At 41.2% G+C, this 25,593-nt stretch overlaps 2 protein-coding genes across 3 annotated transcripts in view; both read left to right on the forward strand.

The window, feature by feature from the left end:
* Positions 1-22,781, forward strand: part of ptpn9a (protein tyrosine phosphatase non-receptor type 9a) — a 36,256-nt gene extending 13,475 nt beyond the window's left edge. The window contains exons 2-14 of one of the 2 annotated variants that reach the window (XR_014601018.1): positions 3,050-3,193; positions 6,157-6,246; positions 10,731-10,855; positions 11,815-11,920; positions 12,267-12,377; positions 13,327-13,679; positions 14,425-14,512; positions 16,060-16,129; positions 16,399-16,477; positions 17,421-17,571; positions 18,943-19,150; positions 20,441-21,116; positions 21,176-22,781. Coding sequence is in view for 1 of the 2 variants with exons in the window: in XM_084060323.1 (XP_083916449.1) it covers positions 3,050-3,193; positions 6,157-6,246; positions 10,731-10,855; positions 11,815-11,920; positions 12,267-12,377; positions 13,327-13,679; positions 14,425-14,512; positions 16,060-16,129; positions 16,399-16,477; positions 17,421-17,571; positions 18,943-19,150; positions 20,441-20,631 (1,716 nt within the window). In the remaining variant the exon portion in view is untranslated. Of the gene's footprint in view, positions 1-3,049; positions 3,194-6,156; positions 6,247-10,730; positions 10,856-11,814; positions 11,921-12,266; positions 12,378-13,326; positions 13,680-14,424; positions 14,513-16,059; positions 16,130-16,398; positions 16,478-17,420; positions 17,572-18,942; positions 19,151-20,440 lie in introns of both variants that reach the window. The other variant, XM_084060323.1, reaches the window with a different exon arrangement.
* Positions 22,782-25,452: 2,671 nt separating this feature from the next.
* Positions 25,453-25,593, forward strand: part of sin3aa (SIN3 transcription regulator family member Aa) — a 29,775-nt gene continuing 29,634 nt past the window's right edge. The window contains exon 1 of the mRNA XM_084060645.1: positions 25,453-25,493. The gene's annotated coding sequence lies outside the window, so the exon portion shown is untranslated. The remainder of the gene's footprint in view (positions 25,494-25,593) is intronic.

The following is a 25,593-nucleotide window of genomic DNA, read 5'->3' on the forward strand; positions in this document are numbered from 1 at the left end:
GTGGGTGCATAGTCTGTAAGTCTTGTCTTGGGAGCCAGGTCTGTCCGTGGCAGCCTTTCTCGATCGCAACACTATGCTCTCTTGAGTCTGTACCAAGGTTTTCGTTAGTGTTGGATTAATTACACCGCTCGCGTATTCTGCCACTGTGTATTCCTTATTGTTTTCTTATAATTTAGTTTAGTCCAGTGAGGTTTCTGTCTGGTCGCTCTGCTTGTGTTTGTACATACAAACCTAGAGTCCCAGAACCAGCTGGCTGAGAGGGCACCTCTCTAGAGTTTCTCTGTAGGTGATGGCTTTGTTCTAAAGTGTGCCTCTGGGTCACTTTCTTTAGGTGTATATAAAATGTAAATGCTCACTTTAGAATTGTGATAATTAGTCAGACTCAGACGGTCTCCGACCTATCAGTAATTGATATAAAAAAGGTGGTGTTGTGCTTTAATCACATCATATCATGGGGAGAAGTACATTTGACACACAGATTGGTTCGGTGGTAAAGTAGTTCTGCCACGAACACATGGATCTGATCAGACCATATACTCACGATAAGAGAGAAGCTGCTTGGGTCATAAGGACAAAGCTGTGTACCCAAACAATAGATAGCAGGCCTGTGCCACTGCCATGGCATCTTGACTCTTATGAAATGATCTGACATTTTGCATATTATAAGGAAAAAGATGAACAACGTAAGGCAAAAGTTAAGGTCAGATGAATTGACCACAATTCTTCCTCAGGGTACATTGATTCTATAATGGGATGTGCATGACTGACCATAATCAAAGTCGATTATTCTACTACCATTAATAATGAATATTCGATTAATAATTCACCCCCCCCCCTTTTTAGCGGTGCCAACCGCTCTATACGTGGCTTTTGACTTTTGTATGTCCGTCCGACCGGCGGTTTCAGCACGGGATGAGCACGGCAAAGAAGCAAACAGCTATAACTTCAGTTTGCAGCATGCCACCAAGTCCAAATTTGGTATGTGGACTTAGACCACCAATAGGGACGAGCATGAATTGATGACGTTATCAAAAAGGGGTCCAGGGACCCCCAGCGCCCGTATGAGCACGGGATGAGCACGGGATTTTAAACAGCTATAACTCCAGTTTGCAGCATGCCACCAAATCCACATTTGGTATGTGGACTTAGACCACCAATAGGCACGAGCATGAATTGATGAAGTTATCAAAGAGGGGTCCAGGGACCCCCCGCGCCCGTATGAGCACGGGATGAGCACGGGATTTTAAACAGCTATAACTCCAGTTTGCAGCATGCCACCAAGTCGACATTTGGTATGTGGACTTAGACCACCAATAGGCACGAGCATGAATTGATGAAGTTATCAAAGAGGGGTCCAGGGACCCCCCGCGCCCGTATGAGCACGGGATGAGCCCGGGATTTTAAACAGCTATAACTCCAGTTTGCAGCATGCCACCAAGTCCACATTTGGTATGTGGACTTAGACCACCAATAGGGACCAGCATGAATTGCTGAAGCCCCGCCCCCTCTGTCTTCCCATTGGCTGGCCTTCAAACAGCCATAACTCAAGTTCGCAGCATGCTATGGAGTACAAATTTTGTACATGGACTAAAGCCAGCAATAGGGACTAACTGTCATTACTTAAGCCCCGCCCCCTCTGTCTGCCCATTGGCTGGGCTTTAAACAGCCATCATTCCAGTTTGCAGCATGCTCCCAAGTACAAATTTGGTAAGTGGACTCAGACCACCAATAGGGACGCATTGAAATGAGTTAAGGCCCGCCCCAAAGGCACCGCTTCCTTCACACAGGGTGTGATTTTTTTATATTTTGGGGGGATTTGTTTGGGTGAAATTGTTCTGGGGATTTCTGGGGTCATCAAATGACCATCCTAGCTTACAATAACTGCATTGCATTGGCCTATAAACTGGTTTTCAGAAATAAACAAACAGAGGCTCATGTGCATCTTTTACATTATTGTAACTAAAGCCATGAAGAAAACAAAAGCTTTAACAGTGAATTTATTCTGGTATCCTCATTATTTCTTTCTTGTATAGCCAAGCCTACTTACATTAGGCTAACATGACAATGCTAATGCAGAAGAGAATAGATATTACACCCATACTAGGTATCCTCTAAAATGTAGTTACTGTGGGCAGGGTTTGGGTGACAATATAGCCTTTGCAAACAAATAAGATAATATTTTTTAATCGATTTTTATCCTCAAAAACAATTATTTTAATATTTGATTATTCTGACGGACACACACACACACACACACACACACACACACACACACACACACACACACACACACACACACACACACACACACACACACACACCATATGGATAGGGATGTGTAAGGATGCTCACTGAATGGTGTTTGTCATGGATGTTAAACACACACACACACACACACACACACACACACACACACACACACACACACACACACACACACACACACACACACACACACACACACACACACACACAGGCATTGAAGGGGTCCACACATGTAGGTCATCCGGTCCCGTGAACACATGAGTGTCAGCTATCAGCAGGTCTTATGCGGAACTTCCTGTCAGGATGGATTGAGTTTTGAACCTGGTTTCACTTCCTCCCTGCCTCCGATGGCCTCATGGGAATAGAGTGTGTGTGTGTGTGTGTGTGTGTGTGTGTGTGTGTGTGCACGCGCTTGTGTGCCTACAACTACACAGTGTTGTAGTGTGTATGAGACTGCACACTGTGTTTATATGGCACTAGAGAATGTATGTTTGTCAGTGTATACAGAGTGGGATTATAGAGTGTGTTTATACTGTAGGACAACATCATTTGTGGGTGTGTTGGTGGGTGTATACAGATGTGTGTAATTAACTACATTAACCCCCGCGTCCCTATTTTGGGCACGTTATAGGTTAAATGTTTTAAAAAAAATATATATATATTTTCAGAAATTAGCAGATCTATAAGCTGATGCAATGCTGTGTTCGTTTTTAAATACAAAATAGGACTTGTTACTGGTTAAGTTGAGTAGTACTAATGTTCTATGTCTGTCTGTCTGTCTCAGGCCACTAAACAGTTCCTGGAGGAGATCAACAAGTGGACCAGTCAGCATGGAGTGTCTCCTCTGTCCTGGGATCTGGCTGTCAAGTTCCTCATGGCTCGCAAATTCGATGTCCTGCGAGCCATTGAGCTCTTCCACAGCTACAGGGTACTGTGTGTGTGTGTGTGTGTGTGTGTAAGACATCCGTCTTTGTAAATCAAATTTGAGTTCAGGGAAGTAAAGAGTAAATAGATAAACCAGGAACAGACAAGGCTCTTACAGGTATCCCAGCATGCATCTCTTTCTCTATCAGTTAGCTGGTCCAGTTACAGATGACCAAAGCAGATGTAACTGAAAACACTGTGTGTGTGTGTGTGTGTGTGTGTGTGTGTGTGTGTGTGTGTGTGTGTGTGTGTGTGTGTGTGTGTGTGTGTGTGTGTGTGTGTGTGTGTGTGTGTGTGTGTGTGTGTGTGTGTGTGTGTGTGTGTGTGTGTGTGTGTGTGTGTGTGTGTGTGTGTGTGTGTGTGTGTGTGTGTGTGTGTGTGTGTGTGTGTGTGTGTGTGTGTGTGTGTGTGTGTGTGTGTGTGCGTGCGCGCGCGTGCGTGCGTGCGTGCACACACACACACACACACACACGTTTTCTATGATCTGAATGCAACTTAAGATTCTGCCTCAGGCCATTACTTCACTCATGGAATAATTGTCCTCCTGAGTACAGGGCAGGTTCACCCTTTTAGTTATACAGTATGTGAGATTGCGTGCAGAATAATCTGAAGTGATTTTCGTGTGAAATGTCCCTTTTAACATGGTATTTCTTGATTTAGAACTTTTACACCTATATGTTGTTATACTTATACCTTTCAATTGTGTATATATATATAGATAGATAGATGGATAGAGCAACATAAATCTTTACATTTTCAGAAAAGTTAGGTTAAAATTTAAAATGCACTTTTAGAATCGGCCTCAGGTCTAAATGGGTTAATATGTTTCATGTTTCTGTGCAGTTTGATATCAAATTATGTAAATATAATCTGTCTAATATACTGAGCGGTGAATGGAAAGCTTCCGAGCTCAGTAGCTGGAATCTCTTAAAGGGATATTTCACTCATATCAAATTATGTTATGAAGTAAAGATAGAAATGGAAATATATTATGAAGCAACTTGGTGAATCCAAGATGAACTTGCTACAGACTCAATTCAAACTCACAAAGCCAAGCTGAGTTAATTGGTGTAAGACTGTCAATCTATGAACAGACCTTTCTCTCCTGTTTCTCCTACACCGTTTCCCTCTCAGCTTTCCTAATGTCTGTCACTCCTATCCACGAGTTTCCAGTGTCCCATGAGGCCTTGCGTGAGTTATGGGCACCACTTCCTGTTGTCAGTCATTCAATTCATTTAAGTGATCCTTGTCTGTCAACATGATGTGGGAACACAAATATCTCCCTCACAGCTGATTCAAACAGTTTTTCATTCTTACTGGCTGCTGTTGGGTGCATTTCGCCTTTCCGACATGTCGCCTTTCCGACGTTAACGAACCCTATACCTAACCCTAACCCTAACCCTAACCGCACGCGGAAGCCACTAGTCGGAGTGGCGAGATGTCGGAATGGAAGGAGAACCCCGCTGCTGTTGTGACACCTGAATCCTTGGGGGGGGGGGGGGGGTAAATGATGCTCGTTAAGTGACTTCAGCGCTTGATAATAAGCATTGATCATTATTATATTTTATTTCTGTCAGGTTGTGTTCCCACATTATTGTTGACTGACAAGGATCACTCAAATGAATTGAATGACAACAGGGAGTGATGCCCATAATTCACACACCCCCCTTTTACCAGTAAGCTCCCCAGGAAACGTGTGCCGTCTCTCAGCTTTCCAACTGTCTGTTTCCCCTGGCCTACACCTGAAAATGATGTGTCATTGTTGTTATGTTGCAGAATGTTACAATTGCAATGTGGACACAAATGCAATGCAGATAGATACACAATACATTTGGGTTGCTCACTTTTATGCATAAACATTTTTCAGTCTTCAGATATTTTCCAGAAGGGAAGGCTGAACATACACCTCTGGCAACATGTTTGTGACATTAAATTATTTTTTGTCTGGAACATGGACAGCTGGAACTGGTGAGCTGCATGGGACACGATGCATAACGTACAGGCTGCATTGTGGGTTCAAATCCAGTTCACAACACTGGATACAATGATTCCTCTGTCATTCTCTCACACTTAATCTCTCTCCCTTGCCCTCCCCTCACTTTCACTCTCTCGTCTTTCCTGTTTCTTTCCTGTTTTTTTTACCCTACTTGACCTGCTATCTTGTAAAGGCAAAATGCCACGAATGTCTTCTTAAATAAGCAACTAGAACAAAGGATCTGGGTTAATTAAAAAAAGGAGCCATGAAAACTCAACCATAGATACAGACAGTATATCATATCATCTTAACACCATCCTGGAACTGAACACGTCTCGGGATCCTCATGGGAACGGCATGGCTCCATTGTGGATCTCGGACTTCATGTGGACCTTCTGTGACAGATATGTGACATATGACTCGGGCAAAGGTTCAGCCCAATCTGAGCCCCTTAACTCATTCCCTGCCTAGAACGACTAAAACGACTTCTGTCCCATAAGCCATGCCTGCCTAGAACGACTTTTTTTTTTTTTTTATTTTATTAAATTTGACCCAAAGACCAAGGAGATATGATTTTTCGAAGATCTAGACTCCCATCCACTTCCTTGTTAACTTAAAACTTAAAGATTCTGTATCTCGGCTCCTGAGTACTTTTTTTCAATGAAAAATCTTGGCAGTGGGCAAACGCGGCCAGAAATAATTCAGGCAGTGAATGAGTTAATACTTCCATTTTCGAAAATTATAAATCATTATGTGAAAAAGAATAGTAGAGGTATTCTGTGGCCTACTGGCACTGATCAGTCCAGCTGTTTGAGAGATTAGCTCCAGACACAGACAGACACACAGACTGACCTTCTTATAGATAGCTAGCCTCTTCCAGAGCCACACCGTAAGAATCAGAACGTGTTTATTGGCCAGGTATGTCCACAACTCTACATAATGATCTCAAATTAAAGTACAATGAATGGAATGGTGTTGTCTGTGTTGTTCAGGAGACTCGTCTAAAGGAGGGCATCGTCAGACTAGAACCACAGGAAGAACCTCTACGATCAGAACTGCTCAGTGGAAAGTTCACTGTACTGGTAAGTGTGTGCATGCGTGCGTGTGTTTGGGCGCACACGCCCTTGTTCTTCTATATTTGTGAAGAAGAGATGGTTATAGAACGATGAGCAATATCCTGAGTGGAGACATTTTGTTAGACGTCTCTTTCCAGCAGCCTGTTTTAGTTGGGGTCAATGATTTTTAAGATGAGCTTAGGTTAACAAAGGGGTTATGGTCGGGTATACATTTAGGCTATGAAATTAGTCATTGGAAATCAATGAATGGTCCTCACAGTTAATAATCCAATAATTTGTGTTTTAGTGTACATGTCTGTGTTAGCCCTCGATTTCCCAAATTCCAGCCCTTAGCGGAGCATACAGTATCATAAATCATGTGTTTACCTGTATGCTGATGCTTCCTCTTTTTTGGCAATGGCATGTTCACACACCTCCTACAGGATGACATATTCTGTTACCAGTTCTCTGGAATCTCTACAGTAACCAGTAGCTGGATCATGTTGCAGAGACAATGCCACTTAACCACTTATATACTTAATTGACAGGAGTCCCCCTGGGGTCTGTACTAGTAGGCCCCCTCCTTTACTTCCTTTACACCAAATATCTTTGCCAAAAATAGTATGCTCACAATGCCTCACAACATGTTGTGAGCGTTGCGAGCTTTTAGATCTGTCATTCATGGCGAATGTTCGCGCCATAATAGGGACGCTAGGGTTCATGTGGTTAAACCTTTAATTGGAATATACGAAAGGTAGATTCATAACCATTCATTTTGATAGTTTTGTTATTGTTGCCCACAACGACCTTTTGTGAGTAACAGAGCCATGGAACATAATGCTCATTTAAATAACTAAATATAATAAATAAATTCCATCAGCACTATGTAGGAAATGGATTCCTCTGGAACAGTCTAGTTGTATATGAGTGAGTGAAGAATTGATTGAATGAACAATCAATTAATTGATTGACGTAAGTCCCTCAAGTCGAGGGTCCTTCCCTCTGCCAGATCAAATTAGTCTTAGTCAGCGTTTTAGTCAGCGTTTACTTGGATGCATCTAAGTAAACACACACACACACACACACACACACACACACACACACACACACACACACACACACACACACACACACACACACACACACACACACACGTACGTTGGGGACCAGTGTTCCAAAATGACACACACACTTGTATTATATGTTTAGCACTATTTAGCACGGGTCTATTGTTGTTTTTTGTCTCCGCCAGGCCGAAAGGCATGGCGAGAGAGTATGTTTTACCCTCCGTCCGTCCGTCCGTCTGTGTGTCCGTGTGTGTGTCCGTGTGTGTGTCCGTCTGTGAACAGCTAATCTCCGGCACCGTTGGCCCGGTCTCTGGAAACTGTGCACACACACTCCCTGGATGCCAATTCAGAACCTCTGCCTCAAATTTTTCACATGGGCCTGTTATAGCGCCACCTGGAGGCCGATTTGTGCAAACCCATTTTTTTATATTACTCCTACAGATTTAATCCAAACGTCATGCAAATCGGTACATAGTATCTCTATAGTCATGTGATCAACACGGATCTGTTCGATTTCCCATATTCCATCCTCATTGGCTAAGGTTGGCTCCCAAAATTTGCAGGATTGGTCCGTTTTGAACAAAATACCTCAAATCATGAACGCAGCTTGCGATTCCCGTGAAATTTCACAAACACATTCCCACTAGGCCAAGGAAGAAATGCCACCCTTTTTCACATTGGCCTGTTATAGCGCCACCAGGAGGTCTAATTTAGCAAAACACATTTTTGGAACAAAATGTCTCAAATCATGAATGCAGTGTCCGATTGCCGTGAACGACCTAAGAATAAATGGCACCCTTTTCACATTGGCCTATTATAGCGCCACCAGGAGGCCACAATGACGTACCTGACCTGGCGGAAACCTGTGCTCCGAGGAGCACTTTTTCTAGTTTTTTTTTTTTTTTTTTTTTTGCAATTTTTTTTCTTGATGCTGCAACTTTGATTATACTATAATCTTGAAACGATCTCACAATCACGCTCCCTCCATTGCCCTCCTTCCTGTATTTGAAAGACCACTATAGTAACGGCAATAATCGTAAATGTAGTACAGTTCTGGAAAATGTTTGTTTTACGCACACACACACACACACACACACACACACACACACACACACACACACACACACGCAAAAGCCCACACATGCATGCACTTGTGTGCAAAAACACAAACACATGCGTCATAATAACCTTCACTTTTAAGTAAAAAGCCAAAGTTCAGGTTCTCTCTCTCTCTGCCCCCCCTCTCCCCCCTCAGTGTCCTTCGTTGTCAGACCACAGTGTCATGGATAGTGCTTCCTCTGATGTGACGTTGTTCTTCTCAGACCTCAGCAGCAGGCTTCACATCCTGTCTGAAGTATTTTTAGTCCCTGTGCCAGAGAACAAGGAATTATTTGCTTACAAAGGAAGCTTCCGGAATATCCTCTCTTTGAGGCTTGGCTGGATTTGAATAAACAGTGACATAAATGCTTCTAATAGACCTGTTTATTAACTTACAGGATGGCATTGCAACATGCTTACCACTGAACAAATCCACATTTATACTTTTGTGGTACTGCTTACTGCATACAGTAATACTTGTAAAGGTACATTTAAACAGCACAGTATAGTGACTGATTAAGCTACTTACCATATATATTATATATAATGTTATAGCCGAATACCGTCAAGTATGTTGTTAAGATGTTTACAGTACTCTTTTATTATACCATATCATTAGAGAGGGAGAGAGAGGGATACACATACACACACGCACACAGACGTATTTGATTTTTAAGGTACGCTGAGACTTGTCCAAACTAACTTGCAATGAGTACAACAGTAGACTCTTAGCTCTTAACAACTTTACAAACAACCAACATTAAGCAGTTGGACGGACATCATTCCTGTGATCCTAGAAGAAAGAGAGTGCTACAGTTGTGACACGGATACGGGACTCGAGAAGGGTAAAGAAATTGTAGTGGCCGGAAGGTTTTCTTTTAAAATGTAGACAGCATCAAAGCAAGTTGAGTTGAAGAGGAAGATGTTGGAGAGAGGACGTGATTCAGGGTGAGAGAATGGGATGTGGTGTGCTGTTTAAGTGTCACGATATTAATAACAAAACAATAACAGATGTAGCCTGTGATATCATAACTACAGATGTGGTAAACATCCCTGGTTCTCTGCTGTGTCATGGAGAGAATGAGCTGTGAAACCTGGCTTGTTTCTGACAGATTTTCTCTTCCTGGTAAATTATAGACAGGCAAACTGGCAGTGTGCCAGCATCCTGTCTCTGAACTCATTAGCATGAAGTCTGTTATCTCCTCCCTAACAGCTTGTTGTCAACATTATTGTATACAACCAAGAAACACGTTTTAAAGTTTTACATTTTAAAGCCTTTGGGAACAGACTTTGTTTGCTGGGCCCGACTCATTTATTTTAAAAGAAATATGAAGAACTGCGCCCCCCTGTGGTAATTTAACTCCCCCAATGTTGGTACTGACTGACCCCAATTGTCTCAGATCAACAATGGTTCAAACTAATAACCAGCCTTTGAGTATTTTATTAGACTGAAATGCAAATAACACAAGTACAGTCATACACTTAGTCTAAAAGGATCACACAAAAAGTGGACTTGTTTCCATTGAGGTCCTACTGTATATATTCAATTATTTTCACATAGCATAAAAAAATAACACCAAAATACAATATCATCACAAACAATGTTATAAAACCGAAAAAAGTATAGAGTAGAAAAGGGGTAAAAAAAAGGAGAAGTGATACCCCCCCCCCCCCCCCCCCAACACATTTGATGCACAACGAAATCAATGTGGTTTATGCTGAAAGCAAACAAAAAGGAGAAGACAAAAGTTAAGTGATTGTTAACGTTAGTATTACTCAACAATAATATCATGTTGTCTTTAACCACCAGGCAGGCTGCTTTCCTGTCCCAAATCTAAAGCACTACACATGAACTACCAACTGATACTGAGAGGTTGATCTAATCCAGCACTCTCAGAGATCAATAATGTGTTTGGTTCACTACACAGCAAGAATCCATTTGTCTCCATTAGAGCGAAAACTGACAGCCTTCTCTGTGTAGAACAAAGACAAAACAGTGCTTCTTCCTCTAATTTCAACGTGTTAAAAAGGTCACGTGTGAATCTTTCTCCATTCACTTTCTTTTAGTATATTTTCATTTGGTTTGGATCGTTTCTGTGGTTCTACTGACTTTAGTAGCGTGTGATGTGTTTTTGAGCTGCAACTAATGCTTGTTTTCATAATTGTAATGAGAAAACATTTCATTTTGTATTATATTATGAAAGAATATATTTTGGTGAAGTTGTAAGCTAAGCAGCACATGTTTAAATCAAACCGATTCAATCACTAAAGTGTTTTGTGGTTATTTTTCTGTCAATGAATCGACTATTCAATGAATGGCTTCATCTCTAATGTGTTGTATTCCAGGGTGTGAGGGACCCAACAGGGGCTTCTATTGCCCTGTACACAGCAAAGCTCCACCACCCCAACAAGACTGGCAACCATGTCGTCCTCCAGGCTCTCTTCTACCTCCTGGACCGAGCTGTGGAGAGGTGAACAACACTGTCTGAAAACCCTTTTTTATAATGTTTGTATATAGTTTTGTTGACATGCAAATGTTGGAACCTGCAAGGCATCTCTGCCTGACGCACCGCCGCCAGGAAAAGTTTAAAAGGGAAATATGATTCTCAATGTGAATTGTATCACATGGAGCATTATGGTAGTTCAGACAGATTGGCAGGCAACGAAATCGAGCCGGTCCCACGCTCATACACCTACCAATCCCACCCATATGGCCACGACCACGATCCTAATGGTTCAATCTACCACCTCCACCTCCCTAGCCTCCTCCCGCAGTAGCATTTAGGTTCTCACTATGTTAGCATGTGCATTACATTTGGGCCGTTCATATGTTATGTATTGTGTTCTTTTCATTTCTGACTATCTTCTGCCGTATGGGGAGTTCATATGTCTTATCAGGTCCATGTAATAATTATATATTTAGGCTCTGCTTCAGGGGGTTTGTGATCTCAGAGTCTGTGTTACGCTTGCACAGATTGTTCTGAGCATCACAGAGCCATACCACCAAATACAATGTAATATCACTTCTGTAAATGGTTTTATCTTGACGTGAGCGTCTAACTGAACTGTGGCAGATGAAGCCTTTAAGAAGTTATATTCCTTCGCATCTGTTAGGAATGTTATGGAATGAATGTCTTTGCATTTTCTTTTATGGAATAAATGTTTTGTCACTCGTCTCTTTCACTTACAGACACTGACATCTCTTTTCAATTTTGTCTTTGCTCTGTAAAGCACTTACTTAATTGTGATTAATTTGTATCTTAACTCATTGAGTGCCCAAATTATTATTATCTATTTCTGGCCATTATGATTTTTATTTTTTTATTTTTTCAAGGTAAAAAAAGAAGTGCAACACAATGTGTTGCGATGCGTTGTTTAAAGAGGGTTTAAGTAGTTAAGCCTTGCCATCCCCTCTACTCTGTCCTCACAGCTTTGAGACTCAGAGGAACGGTCTGGTGTTCATATACGACATGGCTGGGTCCAACTACACCAACTTTGAGCTGGACCTCAGCAAGAAGATCCTCAACTTACTCAAGGTTCAAAAACCAGGGCAGCTTTTCACACAAAACACAATGTACATTAAAACTGCTGGTTTTAGTCCCTAATTGGGGACTAAATGATCAATTAATCACCTGTTAAAAGGGAAACTAGCAGTACACTTGTACACATGTACAACATGTGCACATGGTTCAAACATCAGTAGTTTCAAGGGCATTGTTGTTTATAGTCTTCAATGTATAATTGGATGAACATGCTGAATTAATTTCACTTGCCTTTTTGTTACCAGTAGACAATACAAATATTAGATTATCAGTATCACCAAATAAAAAAACATGAAACCAAGTATGAAAACCTGTATGTGCTCTCTGTTTTGTCCACCAGGGGGCGTTCCCAGCCAGGTTGAAGAAGGTGCTGATTGTTGGAGCCCCAGTTTGGTTCAGAGTTCCTTACAACCTCCTCAGTCTGCTGCTCAAAGAGAAACTCCGAGAGCGGGTGAGGAACCGAGGGGGGGAAGTGGCTAGATGTCTCATGGTTCTATTCATTGGCTTTTCATATTTTCTCTTCAGTTTCACTTCCTTTTAAGCTCATTTATAGCTGCAATTGACAATATTCATTTACTAGATGTCGCACTCTCAACACCTCTGTTGCCTAAGGTTACTTAATTCCCTTACTAGCGTCTGTAAGGCGGCATTTATACATTTTGCAACATTGTTATGTGTCGACTGCCTCCAAATATTTTTTTTGTGAAACATCTACATTTCCCAACTAAAACAGGATAACAAAACAATAATTTAGGACCCGATTAAATTATCATGATGATTATTTCACAGTCATGATACGTTTTTGCAGGCGAAAGCACTACTTTTAATTCACATCTTCATAAAAGCTGTGTGGATGTATTATGTTCTTATTAGTGTACATAAAATGTTATCAATATGACCTTTAAAGATTCACCGGGGTAGTTACTTAATCCATCCTTGAGATTTGAGGAGAGGAATGGTGGTTCTGATGTAAATCTATTGACAGTTAGCATTAGCAACATAGCAGTAGTAAGAACAACATGTAGTAGGACCTAGGTTTACATATTATGTCTATGACTATGTGTATACAGGTGCTGTAAACACATTGTTTTGTTATTATTAAAGGAGCACTTCACCCATTTTTTACTTCAACAGACATAACATGATAAACACATTCTCTGTATATCTGCTAAATCTGTTGTGTCAAGTTATGTATTTTGATGCTTGTGGTACAGAAAAATTACACGCTAGTTCACATGCAATGCATACTGGTGTAATATAGGCACTGTCAGTAAGACTTAGAGCAGGAGAACTCTTCGTCAATATTGTACATGCTTCAACTGACTCCAGTGACAATCAGTAATGATTGCACATCCATTCTTCTTTAACTTTTTACTCTCTCTGTCCCTTGCCCCCTCCAGGTCCAGATGGTGAAGACAGCAGACCTGCGTCACCACCTGCCCAGGGACTGTCTCCCCCAACATCTGGGAGGCCTGCTGGTCCTGGATGCCCCCGGCAACCGAAACCAGCAGCTCCTGTCCGGGCAGAACGGCCGCACCATCGACCCCGTGGACGAGTTGGCGGTGGCGCGGGGAATCCCCGCCTCACTGTCAGACGACGGCATGTCCATACACCCCCCTGGGGGCCCCACGGACGGGGCTGTGAGGCCCCAGGAGCTGCTAGCCCAACTGGGCAGGCTCCAGAGATCCGGGATCCACCAGGAGTATGACGAGATGAGGAGAGAACCTCCGCCTGGAACCTTCCATGCCGCCCTGTGAGTCTCAATGCGTAAACACTAAACACTTCACTGCCATATATAAGGAATTTGTTCTTGTTTTTACCCAAGTCATTTCACCCAGGTAACTTCCTCCGAATTTGCACTGCTCTTTGTAGAGCCACAGAACACTTAATCCACAGAACACTTGTCATAAAATGTCATAAAATTATTCTGAATTCTCAAATCTAAAGTGCCACTTGAACACAGCGCCAGTTACTGTACAGTACATTCAAGACTCACATTAGTGCCACCTTTCATACATAGCATTTAGCTTTTTAAATCTGCTCTGAGGAAGGCTGAGACCGAAACGAGTAAGCGTTCCCAATAAATGAGAATGTATACCTGAGCCAGTCTTGCATCCTGTATAGTGTAGTGCTGCTTTTTTCACTTCAGTGGTATTTGATTCAAGTTATATTTATAGCTGAGCACCCACTGCCTAAACAAAAAAGGCATCCAGAGGAGGCTTTTTTTTCTTTCTTGCTTAGACATTAGAAGCAGCAGCACTAAGACACACACCAATGTAAACATGAAAAGAAACAATATTAGTGAAATGTCAATGTTTGCCACTGTGTTCTCTGTATCTCAACATAATAGAATAGGTCTATTCGTCTCAAATCATGTATCATGTCTTAATATTTACATCTTTCACAACAGATGTGTCAGATGTGAGTTGTAGGTTTTCTTCACGCACGGTGATGCTGTTCAGACATTGAAATTTGACTGTTTGCTTGTTTGTGTCCAGAGCTGTGTGCAATCAGGAGAGGAATCGTTATGGAGACGTCCTGTGCCTTGATCAGACAAGGGTTCGCTTGAAAGCCAGAAAGAACGAGGTCAGTTTCTACTTCAGGTCATTGTATGTAGGTAGAATGTTTGTTTTTGTTTTTAGTTGTTTAAAAAAGAATCACATGCAAATTGTTGCGACAGATCACAATAAAATATCTACAACCTTTGAACCTTACATTGGACCCAGGATTTGAACGTGCGTCTCTTGCCCAAGTGCTGATAATCCATGAACCAACTTTATTGCATAGTTAAAATATGGGGAATTGATTGGAATGGTTATTTTAATGATTCAGTCTATGCCCAATTTGCAAGTATTTGCCTCTGAACTTGCGTTATCAGCTAAAAGATGCGCTATGTAACTTTCATCTTGTACCCAGGATTTGAACCTCCTGCGTCTCTTGCGCAAGTGCTAACATTTTTACCATTGAGCTAATAGAGCCTGCTTGCTCAGGGGATAAATTGAATCTTGACCTTCAGGTCAAAATTTGTGTCAAACCAGAAACAGGATTGTGTCAAAGGTCATGACTCACCCAGACACAGGATGTAAATGTCTAAATAGAAGAGCAGGGAGACAAAATACAACAACCCCGATTGTATAAGTTATATTTGTATTAACATACTCTATCATACAGATTGGCCAAATTTACATTTTATTCATTAAAAAAGTGACGTAGCGCTGCTTTAATTAATTTTAGTGATAATATATGGCTTTAACTCTAGAAGTGTAGTCTCTTACTAGCGAAAGAATGTTAGATAGTTTTTCATAGCCACTTAAAAGCATGTCTAGCAAATACTTTCAAATTGGGGGTATTTACTAGAAAATCTTGCTATAAAAGACCATTAATATATGGTAGTTTTGAATCATTAACTTATCATTGAGTTGTTATCATTAAGTTGTTGATACATTTAATTGGAACTGTCACTAAAATTCATTATTGACAGAAATCACTATTAGAAAATCACTTACTAGACACCTTTAGGGTTGTCATTTTCTTTAAACTTATATCAGGATCAGGTAGCTATAGAATTTTCAACATCACTTTAAAAAGACTGAATGTGTTACATAAATGTCCTCCATAACAATAAGGACGATTACTTTTCATTCCGACGTCCCACCTATCACTCATATCAGTAAGGAATACCTGTTCCTCGTATTGTTCCGCCTGCTAGTCTTGCAAAAGCAAGGTGGAACATGCAGAGTTGAAGGAATGTGGTGTGGTTTCTATCCCAAGATGATCATCTTTCATTGTATTACACACGCTTTATTGTCAATGAGAAGAAACATTGAATAGCCTGGATGTTAAAGCCTCATCTGTCTTTATTATGCAATTGTGTTTTGTTTTTTTTACATCAATCTACTGCTTGCAGTCATTATTGACTGCCGAACCAGCCTTGTGTTTGTGTTAGATTCTAAATTAAATAGAAGAGTCATGTACAGTATGTGTCATAGATTAGAATATGTAATAGTACCCTCTAGTGTGCACCTAATCACCTGCTGTGATCGAATGCATGCAATTGTTTTTAATGAATGTAACACTGGTTAGGCTGGACATCGTAGCAGCCCCAATAGCTCAACATATGTTGTCATCCACAGAGGTCGGATTATATCAACGCTAGCTTCATGGACGGCTACAAACAGAAGAACGCATACATTGGTACTCAAGGTACGAGATTGAACCTCATTCTTTACGGGCTGAGAGTAGAGCATGAAACGGATTACATTAATAGACCCTTACATAATGTTATACAACTTGAAAGAATAGCTAAGACTGTGCGCATAATGGGTAGTTGTAGATTAACAATGTTCAAATTGGACAACAATGTTCAATGGACTATGTATGTAGTATTGGGAAAAGGTTATACTGGTACTTGTAACACACTTGGGTTTGCAAGATACACTGGATAACTCATTTAAACTAACTATTTCCTGTAGGTCCACTGGAGAAGACCTACAATGACTTCTGGCGAATGACCTGGGAACAAAACGTTTTGGTCATTGTCATGACAACCAGGTAAACAGTCTCTGAAAATAAGCACAAACCCAATGTACTCTTTAGTTCATTACATAAGTAACCACATCAGATGTTATACATCTATGATACAGTATATATTACAACCGTTTGACGGTGTTGCTCTGTAGGCCATATTTCTTGTGTACACTGCCAGTAGTAGGCCAAAAAAAAAACGTTTTTATCTGTTCTTGTTTTTTCACTTTTTAAATGTATATATTGAAACAAAAATGTTATAATGGAAGTCAATGGCGGTCAGATCAGGCTGAAATGCGTGATATGTTTATGCAGCAGCATTCAGCGAAGACCCGGTGAGGACGGTGCTGTGATTGGCCAGTAGTCGCTCTGATTGACAGCTCTGCCTTGTTCTTCCTTGTGTTAAACGTCTTCATAGCGTTTATACTATGCCTGACCCTAACCTTAAAGGAGTAGTTCATCCAAAAAATGACTTATTTTCTATCAATTGCACACCCCATCAAGCCTTGAATTAATGGAAATCCTTTAGTTTTTGTCGCATTCCTAAACCAATAATTTGACGTCCGGCGGAGGAGACTCAAAGAGTCTGTCCCCTATTGACCGATCACCTGGTCAAATTATTGGCTTAGGAATGCAACAAAAACAAAATAAATCTCCATGAATGCAAGGCTTCATGGGGTGTGTAATTGATAGAAAATAAGTCTTTGTTGGGTGAACTACTCCTTTAATCCTAACCTCTGTGAAACTATGCCTAAACTAATACATATCATACTGGGGGTCCTTGAAATTAAAAAGTGCGAGAACTACTTAACTGTGTGTGTGTGTGTGTGTGTGTGTGTGTGTGTGTGTGTGTGTGTGTGTGTGTGTGTGTGTGTGTGTGTGTGTGTGTGTGTGTGTGTGTGTGTGTGTGTGTGTGTGTGTGTGTGTGTGTGTGTGTGTGTGTGTGTGTGTGTGTGTGTGTGTGTTTCAGGACAGATGAAGGTGGCAGGAGGAAGTGTGGTCAGTATTGGCCCCTGGAGGAGGGGGGGCAGGAGGTGTATGGACACATTGCCGTGGTCAACCAGAGGGTGGAGCACCACTCCCATTACAACCACACCAGCCTGGAGCTGCACAACACTGAGGTAGCACCACCCTGAGAATGGGCCAGTGCCACTATATATTTGACCCTGAGCATGTGCAACAAGCCGTCTCTGGTGTGATTCTGCTCAACATTTCTGCAGACGCAAGAACTAAGAAAAATAAAAGTTGGATGGTGAACTGCATTAAGCTAATCCTCTATACAGCGATTCCCAACTTCTGGGCCGGGGCCTTCCGATGGGCCGTGAGGGTATTGCAAGTGGACCCCCAAATAATTGGCAAAACACAAAGATTTTAATGGTAATATAGCATTAATAGCATTAACACATTGACCGCCAGAGGTTAATCTCATAATGTACTCACCAGTGCCAAGGTTTTATTGTTGTTTTTTGTTTTTTTCACGTCGCCATAGACCTTGTTAAAATCCGTAAGATTGAGCTCTGCACTGTTTGTATACATCGCGGACATCTGCCTGGTTCGAGCAGTGAAGACCACGTGTCAAACGGGGCATCCATGTTGTAGTTTATTACAGTGATCACCGAGGAGAAAAAACTACAAGGAGAAAATGGGGTTTCAGTTTCGTCATTAGAACGAGGGCCGACGGGATCGGCAAAACCGGATCCCGAATAATTCTGTTTCCGGTGGTGTTACAATGAAATGTGCCGTATCGAAAATTGAAAAAAGTTTTTTTTTTCGAAAAAAAAGAAAAAGCACCACAGACCGTAGGGCTACGGTCTCGGCGCTTGGATTTAATGGACCGTAGGACTACGTTCTTGGTGGTTAATGTGTTAATGTAAAACATTTGTTTTAAAGTAATGGTATTTTTTGTGGGCCCTGATCCAGAAAAGGTTGGGAACCTCTAGCCTATCTATAATTAGTTGAGCCACCACCAGGCACAGAGTGTGAAATTATTGCAATGAGGCTGTCTGTCTGTCTGTGAGTTGTCACTGTTTGCAAATGTGTCCAGCAGAGGGTGCTGCGGCTCAAATATGAGCACTTCTAGATTGCTTTGTTATTATCTCTGCCAGGCCAAAGGCTGCGGCCAGAGATTATGTTTTCGCCCCTGTCCGTCCGTGTGTGTGTGTGTGTGTGCGACTGTGCGCGTGCGTCTGTCCAGAGCTAAACAGCGGCAATCTCTTTGAACAGGCTAAGGAAGTCACTCCACCCCAAATCTTTAAAATCGGCCTCATGGTGGAGGCCTCCTTTCCAACTAACTAGCTAACACTTTTTGATACTCCCTAAAGATTTTCACACACACAAATTGCTGCACATTATCTCTGGAGTCATGTATGTATCATACAGAGTTTTGATGGCTCCAAGGTTTGTGGGAACTGCTGAAATGCTGCTGTACTTTATGAAATTTATGACAAAACTCTAATGTCTATCCTCCTTTTGATCTGTCTGTGTGTGAGCAGACGTGTGAGCAGAGACAGGTGAGTCACTTCCAGTACCTGAGCTGGCCAGACTACGGCGTTCCCCCCTCGGCTATAGCACTCTTGGATTTCCTTGGAGCCGTTAAGAGACAGCAGAAGAAGGTGGTTAAGAGCCTGGGTCCTCAGTGGACAGGACACCCCATGGGACCCCCCATGGTGGTCCACTGCAGCGCAGGAATAGGCAGAACAGGTGAGAGGTTTCTAAGATCAGGAATGGGACTGTTAAAGCCGCCCTCCTGCCATTTTTACTATCTAATTTCCTCCCTACTTTTCTCACCAAACCTTGTTTTGTTTTTAAATCGTACAACATACCGCTATCGCAGCCAGGCTGGACTTGGCCGATTCTCATGAAGGTGATGAAAAGTGAAAGTTAAAATAACAGGTTGCTCTCATCACCTAAGTGGTAAATGGTCTGCATTATTATAGTGCCTTTATGCAAAGTGCTTCCCAATGTGCGTTACATTCGCCTGCACATCCACACACAGATGGCGAAGGCAACATGCAAGTGGTTGCCTCCGTCCCCAACCGTTTATGAGGAACAGTTAGGTTTTAGGGTTACTGTGTCTTGCTCAAGGACACTTCGACACAATGGTCCGGGAACCCTCCAAATGGTAAATAAATGGTAATTGATGCATTTATATAGCGCTTTTATCCAAAGCGCTTTACATAGATTGTGCATTACATTCACCCATTCACACACACATTCATACATTGATGGCGGAGGAAACCATGCAAGGCACCAACCTGCTCATCGGGAGCAATTAGGGGTTCGGCGTCTTGCTCAAGGACACTTCAACACTAGCTCTGGGGGAGCCCGGGATCGAACTGAGAACCTCGCGGTTGCCATCCGGCCACTCTACCCCTGAGTTAGTGCCGCGCCCAGTCCAGTTCCCAGACGGCTGCTCTACCTCCTGAACCACTGCCCCACGATCTGTATTATAGAACCTTCACCTATAAAAATCAAATCTGAAACTGTAGAGAGCCTAGATTTGACAACCAACTGACCAGTCACTACACAACCATCCCTCCGGATAATGGGATTCAAGGCGAGACTCACTTTGGTCAAATGTTTAAAGAGCAGATTAAAATGTTGAACATTGCAATCAAAATGTTCTTATTTGTTTGTCAAAAATGGTCCATGGTAGCTCTGGAATCAATATATACAACTAAAGGTTGACAGTGGAAAACATTAAACTCACAACAACTTCTGGGGGACTTTAATATGGTTAATATATTTCAGAATATCTGCGGTATGGATGCTTGCTGGCTATAAGTGATAATCAAATTGACAACAGGAGACCTCTCATATTATACATCTGGGTTATAGATACAATAATTAGCTTTTGGCTTCACTGTGAGGTAAAATGAATAAAAAACATTATTTCATACTCACAGATACTGCCCTCCAGTGCAGATTTCCATTCATATCAAGAATCTGATGTTTGCATCAGTGCTGATAAGCCCCCGTTTTGTCTCCTAGGTACCTTCTGTGCATTGGACATATGTCTGGCCCAGCTGCAGGACAATGGGACACTCAACGTATGTCAGACAGTCAGACGCATGCGGACCCAGCGTGCCTTCAGCATCCAGACACCTGACCAGTACTATTTCTGTCATACCGCCATCCTGGAGCACGCCCAGCGGCAGTCACTGCTCTCACCCAATCAGTGAGCTTCTCCACCGTCTCCCACCATCTTCCTTGGTGAATCCGCGAGCCCTGAAACGTGTCCTGCAGCCAGTGGTGAAATCGCCCTCATCCCCATGCCCTCTGTTGTGACCAATCAGTGACCTTTCTGATCCTGTTGTACTAGCCAGTTGTACTAGCCAATCCGTGAGTCCAAAGCACAACTTGACCTGTTAACCCTCCCACTCCACTCCCTGAGTCCCTTCTGCTATGACCAATCATCAACGAGACTTGGGAACAGGTGTCGTCACAGAAGAATAAGTCTCTTTTCCTTCTTCAGTCCTCGAGACAGGACACGACAATGAGAAAATGCTTCAGAATATTCTGCTCTACAGAGCCTAAGAGCAGTCACTTTCTGAACATTTAAACATATGTATGACTTAGGAAACACAGAGTAGATACTGCTGTTTGCCTTAGTAGGACTGTAGAGATGTTACACAGTAAAACCCTCTGTGATCATTTAACACTGCGAGTGTACAAATGTAACTAAATAGACCCATAAAAGGTCCATGTGGTTACATTTGTACTCAGTGAAAGTAACACTGAGGATGGTACCAAGTAGGATACAAAAGTGTCATTCCATTCTTGTCTGCCAGTGGTATGAAAGTTATCTGTATTTACTCTCTCTCTCAGCCAGCCTGTTATTCATGATGGGACAGACAAGACAGCCTTTATTTTTTAGATTAGGTTAAGTGATAATGAATGTAGTGTTCATTAGCTTTTCGTTCAGTAATCTTCTGCTTTCAATTGAGAGATTTGGGATCTGAAATGTGTGAATGAGGGAATGTATTGCTGAGACACCCCCTACCCCCCCACACTGCAACCATTGGTCATTATGATTGGGCAAATATATTTTTTGGACAAAAATTGCCTGATGTTAAAAGTTACAAGTTTGTACTTTAATGTGTAGCTACATAATTATGGCTGAAAATGTACGCCTGATTATGTGGCTGGACAACATGGTCACAATGACTATCATCAGCCTCAATACTTTTTTTGGGGGGGAAGCCAACCTTCTAAATGAAGTGAAAAGTTCCAATGTTGCCAATATGCCAAACTTCTATGGTTATTCATTGTGAAAAGTTGTCATATACAGCTCTATTTGAGTAGTAATGCACATAGGCGTGCACACGCCTATAAAATGTTCAGTTTAAAAAGTCTTCAACACTCCAGCACAGATCTCAGACCTGCTCTGAACGCATTAACTACACTCTACGCTCCATCTATAACATTCTGACACAGATTTCAGAACTTCTCAGATTGTAGATGGAACCTCATAATTTTAAGCTCACAACAATTCCCCTGTCTGTCTAAGACCTCACCTGAAAAGTGCAATAGACTTTATTATGATGATTTCACCCAGTCATGTGTATGCTCTTAGAGACCACCACTCTCACTGTGCTTTTGAGTTTAGTTACCATGGTGAAACTAACGGCATCAAAGCAGTAATTCTTCAGGCCTGTCATGTGATACTGGGATAACTTGTTATCGATTTGTAACACACACACACACACACACACACCATAGAAAAGTACATAAGTGACAGTTTTGGACTTGAACGTGTGTCTGTAGCTTTGTTTGGGCAAAACAGTATGAGTTTGAGGATAAATTAATGTTAATGATACTCCGTGTCCCCACAAGTCCCCTATTATGTCCCACCTACTGTATACTAGGCACTTAAAAAGTCACAAATAGTGTGCACGGTGTTGTGTTACTTCTATGCTGTACTCTCATCTGTCTCCTGTGTATAAAGGGAAGTGTGTGTGTGTGTGTGTGCGTGCGTGCGCGTGTGTGTGTGTGTGTGTCAAATTTGTTGTCGCTGGGTGTTCTTTACTACAGAATTCATATTGAATTTTCTTGTAGTGAAGCTTTGTTTGTTTTTTTAAGTCTGCCATCCTCTGATTTTATTAGAAATACTGTTTTCAATGACCGACTTAAACACAAAAAGTGCCCTATTTTATTTTTCTATTGTATTCAAATTGGCTCTGTTTTCATACAGTTATTATTCAGCCTATACAGCTATCTACATTAATTTTGTAATATTTTGTTCAGTTATAACCTGTTACTTTATCACTAGTATGATTTATTATGATTGAATCAAGCTATACTGAATTAAAGACCAACTTATGTCAATGTATGCGTTTGTAAAGGCTGTCATTTTGTTGACTGTTTTTGATTTACAGTTGACTAACAGACACACAGAAGTGGCAAGGAATTTTTTGTGTACTATAAGTAGTGTCTGTGCAACCCTACATACACGTTGAAAATTAGAAAACTATACTAACGATCCATCTCTCTTAATCAAGAGTTTGATTTAAATGTTACCATTGGCAAGAGAGACATCTGTTGAGTCTGGTCACATTCAGCCAAAATAGTTATGTGTGACTTATTTTATCTCATTAGAGTTAATTGTTACTCTACAGTATTCTGACTGACGGTGATTGCCATTAATATAATTTAGCAAAATAATCACAACGTTTTCAAACTTTACTCTACACTAGCAGAATGTCGTTCTACGGTGTATCCCACACAGATACAGTGCTATTGACAGTAACAGTGTTGGCTTTAGTACAAGAAAGCAGCAGAGAAGAGGGTACCACAACATAAGACCCCAGCCAGGAAATTAACTGGGGAGGTTTCAGTCTCTCTATTGTTTGCGTGTCATGTTTTTCTTTTGTCATCAAAACTGTCAAAAGCATATACATACTGTACATACTCCAAGCCTTCTGTTGTCGAGATTCTAACAAAGTTAATGAGCTACTGGCTGCTTCCAAATTCCTCTTGCCAGCCCAAAAGATTTTTTAGATAAAATGTGTGCCCCGGGCCCCAGCCCTTAGCCTCCATGTAATAGTTGGTTTACCTGCCAAAATGGCTGGAAGGGTAGACAGACTTGCCACCTAGCCACAGCCAAACAAGAATTCACTGCATGATGTGACCACTCCTGGTTACACGTGTCACTGAAAAAAAAAACTTGATACTTTTTAAACTGAAATGCTGGATCCAAACTGAGCCGTTTTCACTCCTCTTCTTAAAACGACAGGCTAGAGACAACAAGACAAACCCTGTTATTTCAAGGGAGACATATGGACCACAATATAATTCTTCAGTGCAAACAAATTACCGTTTGTTACATTATAACTCCAATTCTGCCACGCGCTCATGAAACACAGATACTTTACATAGACTGTGGGACAGACCACCACAGCCAAAATGAGTGGTCTCATGGAAAAAATGGAATACATATTACCACGACCTGAATTGAGCCCACAGTTGGTTGAAACATTGCACCAGTAAAGCTTACGGGGTCTGTCTGTTGGCATTCCTTAATGTAGTGCTGCTTGTAACACAGAGCTTATAGTCAATGCATAAAAGATGACTTATATGATTATTATTATTATAGTACCAAGTTAATTTTGTACTGCAGCCCAGATAAGATCACTTGGACCTGCCTTATTCAGATAATTAGATCCTTTATACATTCTTTCTGTGTATTTAATTTTTCAGTTTGATTACATTCATTGGAATTCAAACTTTACCTACCTTATTCATTTTATTTTATTTATTTATTGGTGTTCACACAGGATTGACAATAGAACCACAAATCACACACTACAGATAAAAACACTAAACACAATATTATTTAAACTATATACTATAATTTCAGTGGGAGAACAGTAACTGTCATGTATGGGCACAAAATTACATATAATAACACCTGTTCACCTGAACACAATGTAACAAACACAAATTGCCTCTAATCCACCTAACCTGAACACAATGTAACAAACACAAATTGCCTCTAATCCACCTAACTTGAACACAATGTAACAGCACAAATTTCCTCTAATTACACCTGTTCACCTGACCTGAACACAATGTAATAAACACAAAATGACCTCTAATTACACCTGCTCACAATATAATAAACACAAAATGACCTATAAAGCATGCTCACCTGAACAAAATTAAACAAACTGAACACCAGAACACAATGTAACAAACCCATTGAGCCTCTTCTTAAACTACTCTCCCATAACCGGTTGTCACAGGTTCTATCCATCCCGTTGACAGAAGAATCCACAAAAGCCAGCAAACTCTGTGATCATGCATTTGAGTGAGACCCGGAACTGCCAACCTGCTCGCTCAAAGTCACTGTGGATAAGAGCATTACTCAGGTAAATGAAGAAAATGTACTGTAGGCTGCTTGCCTGTCAGGCAGTAAACAAATATAGACACATAGCATTGTCTTTTTAAGAGCAGAACACTTGTGCACATCTCAGGGCCTGTGTCTCATTCTTCCTCATGTCGCTTTCTTTATAATGTATTTATTTTTTATAATGGAGGAATGCCTTTCTCTCCATGCTTTATTCTGCCATTTTGGCAGGTCATATTTAAAATAAAATGACGTATTGTAGTACCTATGGCGGCTTTTGTAAAAAATAAAAAATAAAAGTACAAAAGTATCGGTATAAAAATGTACTTAAAGTAGAAAGTACTCATGCAGAATGTCTCATTTCACACGTTTTCAAATGTATAAAACACATACAAATCTTTAGAAAATAGATCTACAAGCTCACGATGTCACATTGTGAGCTTATAGATCGGCTCAAATGGCCAAAATGTATGTAGGGCTAAAGTGGTTACAGTATGTTTTGTGATAATAATCACGAACAGGAGGAATGCCTTTCTCTCTATCATCTGATGGTGCTTTTTATTCTGCCATTTTGGCGGGTCATATTTAAAACAAAATGACGTATATTGTAGTATGTGCCAATCGCGGCGGAGGGGGGCGTCTCCAACTATTTTGTTACAAACACGAATCCGGAGTAAGGAGTCTTTTTCTTCTTAGGTATGTAACAGCTGCTAAAACAAAACACATCTAACTGTATTTATTAACCACGTTGAGTCACGGGGTGCTGGGCGTCAGTTATAGGAAGCCTTCAGTTTAC

The sequence above is a fragment of the Gymnoscopelus microlampas genome, assembly GCF_963454915.1.
Source record: "Gymnoscopelus microlampas genome assembly, chromosome: 6".
In the NCBI taxonomy this organism is placed as follows: Eukaryota; Metazoa; Chordata; class Actinopteri; order Myctophiformes; family Myctophidae; genus Gymnoscopelus; species Gymnoscopelus microlampas.